The sequence below is a fragment of the Schistocerca americana genome, chromosome 7, assembly GCF_021461395.2.
Source record: "Schistocerca americana isolate TAMUIC-IGC-003095 chromosome 7, iqSchAmer2.1, whole genome shotgun sequence".
NCBI lineage: Eukaryota > Metazoa > Arthropoda > Insecta > Orthoptera > Acrididae > Schistocerca > Schistocerca americana.
In genome coordinates this window covers 242,670,746-242,683,320 of record NC_060125.1, presented here as the reverse complement: position 1 = coordinate 242,683,320, position 12,575 = coordinate 242,670,746, and the positions used below count along the sequence as shown (strand labels likewise).

Below are 12,575 nucleotides of genomic sequence, written 5' to 3'. Positions count from 1 at the left end.
TAGAAAGGCCATGCATCAAACACGTACTCAATATCAACCTCAAAAAAAAATTGGTACATTGCTAATAGAAATGAAAATGATGAAAAAATGAGCCTCTTAAAAGAATATAGCCTACTTATATGAATGAATGTTCCTTGAGCTGTTTCAATTGCCTCAACATAATCAGAACTGAGCATAGCAAAGAACTGATGATGTGAGTGAAGTTACAGAAGTGACTTCTAGTGTACACATGTATATACAACTAGAAGTAATTAAACGTTTAATATCAGAAGATTGGGTTTCATTGTCTGATGCATATTTAAGATATACATCTTTTTTCTGCATATAAGTAGCTTACTTCCGTATAATGTGCCAGACTGTATATGATTTAATGAAGTGCCTTATGACATACCACAGAGCAAAATGACTAAACAACAAATAAAAACTGCACTATGAGTACTCTCAGCACCTTTATACTCCACCTTATGCAAAATAATGCTTCAATATTGTTGTCACACAACTTCTGTTATCAAAAGTAGGGTTGACAAAAATAAATTCAAGATCAGTTTTCAGCAAAACATCATGCAAATCATCATCCTATATAATGAAGAATCAAGTTTATAGAAGAACAAAAGGTCTGGTGTTAAATATATTTAAAATAATATTTACACAGAGTATATGCACTTTTTCTTAGATACAAATTTTGATGTGGGCGAAGAGTACACAGGAACCAAATTTCATGTCTTTCAAACAATAAAGGCTCTATGTAAATGGTTTGTGCTTCATACTGGGCATCTATACAAGTAGCCCTCACTACAGGTCGTCTATTCCTTTACCGAGGTGTGGTAAGTAGTACCCTCTGATGCAACAGGAATTTAACCATTCATACAATGATAAAGCAACTGGACACAGTACAGAGAAATGAACTAATATTTAGCAATGGAAACTCCAGGCAGGAATGTGAACAATGTAGGAAAAGATAGATTGCTACTTACCATAAAGATAACATACTAAGTAGCAGACTGCAGAATTAAAAGACACTTAAACTTATGCTTTCACCCACAGCCTTCTTCAGAAAAAGAGAAACATACATCATTCATTCACACTAGCAAGCAGACCTCATGCACACATGACTGCCAACTCTGGTAGCTCGGGCCAGAATGCAATCTGGCATGAGCTGTCCGAGTTGGTGGTCATGTATATGTGAGGTCTGCTTGCTAGTGTGAATGGTGTGTTTCTGTATTTCCAATGAAGGCTATGGCTGAAAAAGTGTCTTAATTGTGCCAGTCTGCAACTCAGTGTGTTATCTTTATGGTAAGTAGCCATCTATCTTTTCTTACATTGTAAATATTCAACAATGTCTGTTACAATGTTGTCATACAGAATATTGTTTAATCATTAAGTTTCTCACCAAACAGAGATAAATGCACTAGAAACCCGATGTCTTCAGAACCCTACAGATCTAAAATGACAAGAAAAAGTGCACACACAGTAAAAGTTGCCAAAGGGAAAGTACTGAAGCAAAATAAGTGTTTTAAAATATATGGGGTATACTTAAAAATAATTACTCATTCATTACAGAAGCTGAATTCAACTCTACTAGATTGTACTCATGCTGAAAAAGAGATGGCAAATATAATAGTATGACAGTATATGACAGGTAGGTTATACTCTGGAAGTGTGTACCTGTTTGAACATCCTGATCCAGAAATTGTTACTTTTTTCCTAAAAGACAAAAGAATATGACAGATTTCATCAGCATGACAAATCAAAAATATTTTTACACTTACTTAACTCATTAACACTATTATGTCATCTGCCAGTAGTGTGTATTGACACAAAATAAACTACTTACAAGTTCATATAATTGTAATTGTCTTAATCTGGATTCAGTATTTGGTTTCGGTAAATGAAATTGTAGACTGACCACAAAAGATCATCTTATGGATACAACGATTTTGTAAAACTTCAGAAACAGTGGTAAGACACGAAATTTTGTGACTGCACGATACATGTAGAATTGTGTTTGCATTATGTTGTTATTGTAGTCTCCAGTCCAAAGACTAGCTTGATGCAGCTCTCCATGCTAGTACAACCTACATAAATTTGAACATGCTTACTGTATTGAAGTCCTATATTTTCTTTATTCATCTCCATTATCAAACTATCTTCTCTTTCACAGCTAAGGACATATCCTTTAAACTACACGTTCTTTTAGTCAAGTTGCGCCATAAGGCTACTTCCTCCCTGATTTGTTGTCAAATATATCTACCCAATCATCAGCATTCTTCTGTACATCAAATTTCAAAAGCTCCCATTCTTTTCTTGTTTGTAATGCTTACTGTACATAATATTGTCCACATATCAATCAATAGTTACAGCAGAGGTTCTCCACCTCTCTCCTCTCGGCTGAGCAGTCAATAATCTACTATGTTTCAAGCCTAAACCTTTTATTTGCTCTGACATTCCCACTGTTATACAAACTGAATTAAACAATGAAAAGTCTAGGTTGGAATAACATCAACATTAAGAAAAGGGTAGCTACTCACTGTAAAGATGACATGTTGAGCTCCAGAAAGGCATAATGAAAAGACTGTTACATACATTCACACAAGAAAGCACACCTTGCACACACAACCACTATCTCTGGCCACTCTGACCAGAATGCAGCTGAAACATGTCAAATGGCAGCAACAGTCCAGACTGGATAAGGTGATCTTAATTTCAGGGCAACATGACATAATCACAGCCTACCCAAAACCCTTCCCACCCCTCCTAAAGTGATGTTTCATCGCCCACTCAACTTCCACAACATCCTAGTCCATCCCTATACCATTCCCAATCAATCACAACTCCCCACAGAAACAAGACCTGGCCAAATCCACTCGCCCAACACCTCCTGCTCCAGTTCTGTCATGGTCTTATTCTTATTCTACCCCATCAGAGGCTGAGCCAGCCACAAAGGCAGCCATGTCATATACCATCGCTACTGTAATCATTGCTCAGCTTTTTATATTGGTATGGCTACCAACCAGCTGTCCACCAGAATGAATGCCCTCCACCAAACAGTGCCCAAGAGAAGAGTGGACCATCCTGTGTCACAACATTCAGCTGTGCATAACATGCTAAAGTTCTGTTTCGCGGCCTAAGCCATCTGGACTCTTTCCTCTATCACCACCTTTTCTTAACTGCTCAGATGGGAGCTATTTTTACAACATATTCTCCACTGCCAAAATCACTCCTCCAGCCTCAACCTACGGTAACCTATCATCCCCACACCCTGCACCCAGCTGTTAGTGCCCTCTCTGTACTATCACCTCCTTCCATTACATGTCCACTCACCCTCAGCGTGATCTGCACTCTGCCAATCCACTTGCTAGATTCTTACCCTTTCCCCTCCCACCCCAAAGCTTCCCGACATTGCAGCCTTGTCCTACCACCTCTAGGCAGCTTTGATTCCTCTCCCCCACCTACACCCTGATACACCCCTCTTCCTCCACCCCACTCCAGACTGTTGCTCCCATTTGACATGTTTAAGCTGCATTCTGGGTGGAGCGGCCAAGAGTGGTCGCGCGCGCGTGTGAGGTGCACTTATGTATACATGTGTGTGTTTTCTTTTCTGAAGATGGCTTTGACCAAAAGCTCATATGTGACAGTCTTTTCATAATACCTGTCTACAACTCAGCTACATCAATTAATTGTTTTAACACATGTGTCTAAGTCTAAGATATAGCTGAATTGTACAACTTGTAGAAAAGTTAATGTCCACAAACCCAACTTGAACTAATAGATTTAACAAAGAAGAAAACACACCATTCCTCATCCAATATTTACAGCGCTCTCCTCTCTCCTGTACTGCATATGGACCCTTTGTTTCCGATTCTTCTATACCCTTTCAACTATGACTGATGTAAATGGCTGAAAAATATCTTGAAACCTTCCAGTATACTTCTGGGAATTATTCTACCTAGACATTCTAACCAATTCTACTGCATTGTCAGTACTACATAAGAGTGGCTAAGCTTCTCTACAGATTCCCTACATAATTGCAGTAACAAAGCCCGACTGCAATACAATGCAATTTGTTTCGGACTTACAACATTTGTAATATACTTAGTCCACAATTTGTTCTGATGAAGTAACAGTATTTTAACTAAATTTGATGCTGCAATATTCAGAGGTATCCCCAATATCCTACTTGTCTATTCCAGGACTTGGCACAGATTTTATATCTCTCCAACTATCTATAATTACGCACATTCAGGAACCTCAATCTGTGTGTGTGTTCTACAAATCAACATGAAACACACCGGGTATCTTTATTAGTACACTAACACAACAGTAACATGAAATAAAATAAATGTGCATTACACTATTCATACCATCATTGCACGCATACATACTACCCACAAACATTCCAGAGTGTACACTTCTTAGCTGTAATAATAGTCTTTGATGAAACAGTATCTCCCATCCAGAAACCTACAGTAAGTTTATGTACATTCATTACACTTGGTGAAGTGTGCCTGATATGCCAGAAACTATACAAAAACATTCACTGTATAAATTCAATAATAGCTTTGAACAACTTCGACTAGGGAATGCTGTATAATTTATTACAGATCCATTGGTTGTGAATACTCTACATTTCTTTTCCTTTGAATCTGGTTCTGTCCAATTCTTCTTTGTCATAAACTCAAGGACTGTCTGTCTAACTTTGCACGTAGGCCTATATAATCTTATTTTATTATTAGCGTTAGCACTATAATATGAAAGTCTTTCAAACTGTCAGCCCATTTCATTACACAACATTTAAATTGAATCTACATCTTTGACTTCTTTACATGTCTGTATGTCTGGATCCGAAAATTCCATTCAATATTTACAACATTATTATGACGTAGTGAAATTTTTTGACGAATTTCATCTTCAGGCATTTGTGTATTTTCACAATATACTTTGTGTAGCATACAACTATGATGTTCAATAAATGGCTTAAAAATAGATTTAAAACGGGAATGAAAATATTTTTTCTCACTTTTTGATCAGTTAGACTATGTCCTGATACACAAAGCTAGATATGGAAGATTAAAATTATAATCTTGCAGACGAAAGTGTTTCTTAGGTTCTATACACATCCTATTTCAATGTTGAGTTATGTTACATGCTCTTTATTTGTCAAGCTACGCAGTGCATTGGGGCTGAAGAAAATAGTAGCAGCACTACTTTAGTTCAAGCAGGTGGCTGACGACCTTTTAGTTTGGACAATAAATTTGCTGGGATTACAAATTCACCATTAAAATTATAATATTACACTATACTTACTCTGGCACAACAGGTGGGTCCACTGTAGGCTGAGAGGTCGGTGTTGTCTGCGATGCTTCTATTGCGCCTGATGGCAACGTCAGATTTAACTTATTTTTTGACATTTTGACGATAACCGACTGCTGGTAGTCGGTTAACAGTGATTCTCAACCCAACACCTATACGCACCACAAGTAAATGAAGATCCCAACCTGTACCACGCAACATACGAGATGTTGCTCCTGTGTAATTGTAAAACTCTGACAGCTCTTGCAGTTGAATTACTTGCGGTAATCACGCTCACAAGTTCATTCTTTCACACGACGTAAAAAGCGTAACACGCCCATGTTGGCGACGTATCACAAATTCTTTGCAGATACAATTCGTATGATACTACGACTACTAGATTATACAAGCATTTAACATATCCCGTTCAGTATTATTCAAGCAACATACACACAGGGATTCACCACACATTTGTCTCGGAGTGACAGTACTAAAATCGTAAACATTCCAGCCAGTGCGAACACAAGAACTACTACTACTTTTTTTTGTAATATTTACGAATGATTGCGAAATAGCAAAGATGATCTCTGTGACACCAACACACAGATATTACTCATCCAGATTTACAGCCATTAAAAAACAACTATATTTCTGTGTATCCGATTAGTTATACCACGGGGCGTTTTTTTACAAGTAGCACGTGAGAGTTCAATTCAAAGAATCAAAAACACAACGACAGCAGAACAAAAAAAAAAGGGCACTATGGTTGGTGAAAGCACAAACTCACACCCAGATATAAAGGGCGGTCCACACGCAAAAGCCTGCGCACATTAAATTTGCGTAGGTCAGCGAATGGACTGGAGATTTGCGCAGATACGAGATAGGTGTGTTGGAGTTTTGAGTAAAATTACTCAAACCAACTCCGCGCAGACAAATCGTACCGTGTGGGTACGATATTGACGCAATTTTGACGCGCGTAATGTGTTTGAATCAGCTATTTGTCCAGCCTAGTGTTTCTCGCCTTTGCATATCTACACAGTGCATTGTAAAATGGTTGACGTTATCTTGTAGAAACTAGAGATTCTGAGAACAATGACTGTAGGGAAATCATAAGGGCTATACTTTAAAATAGCAACCAGCCACAAGTATGACTTAATTTTTTTTTTTCAGGCGAATCATTACTCGTTTGCTATGTATTATAAATCCATTTTATGACGGCTCTCACCTAAAGATTTCCTTACTTTCCTACTAGGATCTTGTTTTGTAGTTTTTATTGGTTTTGTGCGGTAGTGTACATTTCAGTGCGACGAAATCGTCGTCTATCTGTATGAGGTAGACTTTTCAAAGTTAACACAGTTTTGTACACGCACTATTTGAGTGCTGTTAAATTCCCTTGAAACTATTTGAACACAAAACATTCTATATTTTATGGAGGTGTACATGTTCTACGTCTACGTCTCCTTGACCTAAATCTATACCGTGCAAACCACCGTGAAGTTCATAGCGGAGGGAGTGTCCCATTGTACCAGTAGTTAGGGTTTTCTCTCGTGCTATCCCCGTAGGGATCGCGGGATGGATGAATGTTTTTATGTCTCTGTACTGTAATTATTCTAATATTGTCTCTGCGATCCGTATGGGAGCATCCGTATGGGGTTGTAATATATCTACTTAAAGTAGATTCTAGAAATATTTTAAGTACATTTTCACGGGATAGTTCGCGTGTATCTTCAAGCGTCTGCCAGTTCAAGTCTTTCAGCACCAGTGTGATACCCTTGTCGCGACCTACACGTCAACCGCCATGCGCTAATGCAAAGTTCAGTCTTGTGCAGTGTACAGTCAAGTGAAGTGGTCTTAGGGCGCGTTTATGCTGCCACCTCGCTGCTCGCCGGCATGACACGGCGATGATGAATCAAACCCACAGAATACTACCGCCCCATTTAGCGTGCACCATCGCATCTCGCCCCGCTCGCTGCTCGCAACTCGCTACGATCCTCGCCAGGCGATGATATCAAGCTGGTTTGTGTTTCGCGCTACGACCATGGATTTTTACCTCCATGGCTACGACCATCGCCACCCGGCCTGAAACTTGTGCTGTGATTGCCTGCTTCAAGGTTACTCTAGCACAGCGCAGTTTGCCTGCTTGTTGCACCTGTGGTACTTTCGTGTCCCATCGCGCACAATATTGTTTGTTGGATGCAGTTTCTGTACAGGCCACGAAAAATGAGTGAAGATTTGAAGCAAATGATTATTTCAGCCGTTTTTGAACGTAACGCCATCTGGGACCAGAGACATTCAGATCATCATACTGGATAAACTGTGGACAGAAGTTGCAATGAAATGTGGAACACGTAAGTTGCATTTCAATTTGATTTCATTACACAATACTTTCTTCATTAAACGAACACTGAAACAGATTACTTATTTATGCAAAACATAAGCAGCATATTGTCTGTTGCATTACACAATATTTTATTCATTAAAGAAACGCTTAAAGAGATTCCTTATCTCGATAGCTTCAGCAGGAGCTGCATTGTTTCTTCTTTATGGCTGAACTCCAGGAAGTACGTCTCTGTACTTCACATTGTTCAGCACATTCTCTTTGTCCACAATCACACTATGTAAAACGCAAACACCTTTCACAATCAGTTTTGCAGTCTCTACTTTCGTTTCAATTGGTTCGTTTAGTAATCGCCACTTTGCAGCTGCAATTCCAAAGGCACATTCAACAGTTTTTCTAGCTCGTGAAAGAACTTTGTTGAACTTTTCGTTCGAGCAATCAAGATTTCTCCTGGCAAAAGGTTATATCAGGTGTCTGAGAAGGGGGTACGCTTCATCTCCTATGAAGACAAAGGGGGCTTTAACAGCAGTACCTGGTAGAAAGTCGTCTTCAGGAATGTGAAGCATGCCTTTCACCATTTAATCGTACAAAACAAAACATCGTGAAAGTGCCTCTGTCACTTTGTTTTCCAAGTGCTCCAACTTCGATAAAAGTAAATTTACAGTCTGCATCACACACAGCCTGTAGAACTATTGAAAAGTGTTTTTTATAATTGAAAAACATAGAACCAGACCATTTAGGTCTTACAATTCGTATATGCTTCCCATCAATAGAACCTAGACAATTTGGAAACCTCCACTTCTTGCAAAACATTTCAGCTATTTCTCTGAATTCTTCTTTCGTTGGAGGCTTCATATGCAATGGTTGTAGTGTTTGCCACAACACTGATAAAACCTGTTTTACAATTTGAGAAACAGTAGTTATTCCTACTCTAACCGCTCCTGCTAGGCTTGCATACGAGTTCCCTGTTGCCAAGAACCTGAAATTAAAAAAACAGGTGTGTTACGTTCCACTGCGTATTTATGTAACTACATTGTGTACTTAATGGAACTGGTTATTCTTTAATGTTTCTGCAAAGATATTTTTCCTCTTATTTCAGCACTCTGCGATGTTAAGAAAAAATGGAAAAGTCTTCGACAGCAGTTCAAAGAAAGGCTGAAAACGCTTCCTAAACACGCCTCAGGTGGTGCTGCTCACACGGCTCCAGTACAGTGGCTGTATTTCGAGGCTATGATGTTGTTACAAGATAATTTTGAACCTAGAGCGACTAGTGGGAATTTGGATCCTGTGGAAACCAGCGATACGACTGAACACAACATCGAGTATAGTTCTCATTTTGATGAAGCTCATAGCCAACCAACAACGTCTTTGGCATCACCACTTTCACCAGTGTCTTCTGATCGCGCTGAGACACCACCAAACTTTACACCTGCTGAACATAGGGCCTATAGGAAGAGACCACGACCTGTAGACTCAGTTGCAATTCAGCTGATAGAAATTGAAAAAGAGAAGTTGCTTATGCACAAAGACAAAGAGTCGCTGTTATCAGAAAAAAACGATGAAGATGTAGCTTTCTTCATGTCTCTTCTTCCTCACGTGAGATGCATGACTCCTTTCGACAAAATGTCGTTCAGAATAGACGTGCACAAACTAGTTATGGAAAGAGTATACGGATCTTCAGATCGAAGTTGCAGAGGATACGATGAAGCTTCACAACGGTATATACGTATTCATCCATCTACTTCAAATATTAGCACTGAGAACGGATCCATCGGATTTGCACCGGGAACAGCACTTAGTAACCAACATTGCACAGTTAATGGCGTACAAACATCAAGCCCAGGTGAGAAGATAACTGGTGGTACACACTACGATCGCCCAGGTGAAGCGGAAGTAAGTTTTGTGAATGTCATGGATCCGCATTACAACCAAGCTTAAAAAGGAGACTAAATAAACATTATAAAGCACTTTTGAAATGTAGTTAGAATTGGTTAAAATAAAATAAAACTATCAGAAATGTATTTATTATTGTTTTTATTTGTAGCTATCGTGTTAGTCTTTCGTATCCCTGTAATTCAAAATCATGCAACAGAAACATATTATATAGGATCTGTCATTAGTAATTAGGTATAATATTTTTTAAAGTTATAGTTACATCTAAGTTATAAATTTTACTATTAGGACAACCCTAAGCAGATGGCAGATGTAGCACATAAAGTAGACATAAATAAAATTTGACGAATATATTATCTCAGAGTGAGTACCAGGCGCTCCTCCACAGAAATTGCATTAGCAATGTTGAGCCGAATCTTCATCTGTTTAGCTATTCCTGGTTCGATGAGATTTAGAATGTACTGAGAAGTTTCTTGTGACATTCGTAAATGTCTGAAAAAGCTATCTGGATAGTTTTTGAGATATCGGTAATACTTGTGAAAGTATCCGTAGTGAGGACGTTCAGCATTCAGAGGGTGCACTCCGTGCTTCCTCTTCCTTCTCCTTTCCCACAACCACATTTTTGTAGCGAACGAATCACTGTCAGTGTCGTCAGACGATGTGGAGAACATGTTTTACGCTTGACGCCACGGCAGTTGTGCACTTTCCTCTAATGTAATAGCTGAAGGATAAATACACACGGCGAGCAGCGAGGTGCCTGCAGCATACATGCGACAAGGCGAGGTGCCGTGTGCCAGCAGCCAGCTGCCAGCTGCGAGAAGGCAGCATAAACGTACCCTTAGCAAGTGAATCGCGGCTGTCTGAGCAAATGCACGCCCAGACCCCAGGTGCGCTGTGTGTGTTTTTTTATGCTTTTATATGTTTTCTCAAGAGTGGGAAAAGGGAGAGAAGGAAACATAGTAGATGAATATGGATTGGGGATAAGAAATGAAAGAGGAAGCCGCCTGGTAGAATTTTGCCCAGAGCATAACTTAATCATAGCTAACACTTGGTTTAAGATTCACGAAAGAAAGTTGTATACATGGAAGAAACCTGGAGATACTAAAAGGTATCAGATAGATTATATAATGGTAAGACAGAGATTTAGGAACCAGATTTTAAATTGTAAGACATTTCCAGGCGCAGATGTGGACTCTGACCACAATCTATTGGTTATGAACTGTAGATTAAAACTGAATAAACTGCAAAAAGGTGGGAATTTAAGAAGACAGGACCTGGATAAACTGAAAGAACCAGAGATTGTACAGAGTTTCAGGGAGAGCATACGGGAACAATTGACAGGAATGGGGGAAAGAAATACAGCAGAAGAAGAATGGGTAGCTTTGAGGGATGAAATAGTGAAGGCAGCAGAGGATCAAATAGGTAAAAAGACGAGGGCTAGTAGAAACCCTTGGCTAGCAGAAGAAATATTGAATTTAATTGATGAATGGAGAAAATATAAAACTGCAGTAAAAGAAGCAGGCAAAGAGGAATACAAAGTCTCAAAATGATATCGACAGGAAGTGTAAAATAGCTAAGCAGGGATGGCTAGAGCACAAATGTAAGGATGTAGAGGCTTATCTCACTAGGGGTAAGATAGATACTGCCTACAGGAAAATTAAAGAGACCTTTGGAGGTAAGAAAACCACTTGTATGAATATCAAGAGATCAGATGGAAACCAAGTTCTAAGCAAAGAAGGGAAAGCAGAAAGCTGGAAGGAGTATATAGAGGGTCTATACAAGGGCAATGTACTTGAGGACAATATTATGGAAATGGAAGAGGATGTAGATTAAGATGAAATGGGAGATACGATACTGCGTGAAGAGTTTGACAGAGCACTGAAAGACCTGAGTCGAAACAAGACCCCCGGAGTAGACAGCTTTCCATTGGAACTGCTGATAGCCTTGGGAGAGCCAGTCCTGACAAAACTCTACCATCTGGTGAGCAAGATGTATGAGACAGGCGAAACACCCTCAGACTTTAAGAAGAATATAATAATCCCAGTCCCAAAGAAAGCAGGTGTTGACAGAAGTGAAAATATCAGAGACAGCAAAGGATTTGGAAGAGTAGTTGAACGGAATGGATAGTGTCTTGAAAGGAGGATATAAGATGAACATCAACAAAAGCAAAACGAGGATAATGGAATGTAGTCGAATTAAGTCGGGTGATGCTGAGGGAATTAGATTAGGAAATGAGATGCATAAAGTAGTAAATGAGTTTTGCTATTTGGGTAGCAAAATAACTGATGGTGGTCGAAGTAGAGATGATATAAAATGTAGACTGACAATGGCAAGGAAAGCGTTTCTGAAGAAGAGAAATTTGTTAACATCGAGTATAGATTTAAGTGTCAGGAAGTCGTTTCTGAAAGTATTTGTATGGAGTGTAGCCATGTATGGAAGTGAAACGTGGATGATAAATAGTTTGGACAAGAAGAGAATAGAAGCTTTCGAAATGTGGTGCTACAGAAGAATGCTGAAGATTATATGGGTAGAGCACATAACTAATGACGAGGTATTGAAAGGATTGGAGAGAGGAGGAGTTTGTGGCACAACTTGATAAGAAGAAGGGACGTGTTGGTAGGACATGTTCTGAGGCATCAAGGAATCACAAATTTAGTATTGGAGGGCAGCGTGGAGGGTAAAAATCGTAGAGGGAGACCAAGAGATGAATACACTAAGCACATTCAGAAGGATGTAGGTTGCAGTAGGTATTGGGAGATGAAGAAGCTTGCACAGGATAGAGTAGCGTGGAGAGCTGCATCAAACCAGTCTCAGGACTGAAGACAACAACAATAACAACAACATATGTTTTCTAAGTGTTCTGTTTATTCTTTGTTTTGTGAATTTTGTTGGTAATATATGCTCCTTGCCAACTTTCTGTTATCTGCTGTTACCGAGTTGTAGCTTGTACTCAACACCTTTCTATGACAAGGATTAGGGCTCGAATTACGACATTTCTGTCCTGCCTACTTCTAAGAGTAATGTTGAGTGTGTGCTCCTAATCAAGTTACAAAGA

At 39.2% G+C, this 12,575-nt stretch overlaps 1 protein-coding gene across 2 annotated transcripts in view; it reads right to left on the bottom strand.

Annotated features, from left to right (window-relative positions):
- The window catches only part of LOC124621882 (dual specificity mitogen-activated protein kinase kinase dSOR1), a 91,544-nt gene extending 85,652 nt beyond the window's left edge, over positions 1-5,892 (bottom strand). The window contains exons 1-2 of one of the 2 annotated variants that reach the window (XM_047147349.1): positions 5,305-5,892; positions 1,666-1,704 (exon numbers count right to left, since the gene is read on the bottom strand). In XM_047147349.1, the coding sequence (XP_047003305.1) occupies positions 1,666-1,704; positions 5,305-5,408 (143 nt within the window). In that variant the 5' untranslated portion in view covers positions 5,409-5,892. The remainder of the gene's footprint in view (positions 1-1,665; positions 1,705-5,304) is intronic. The other variant, XM_047147350.1, reaches the window with a different exon arrangement.
- Positions 5,893-12,575: the final 6,683 nt, after the last annotated feature.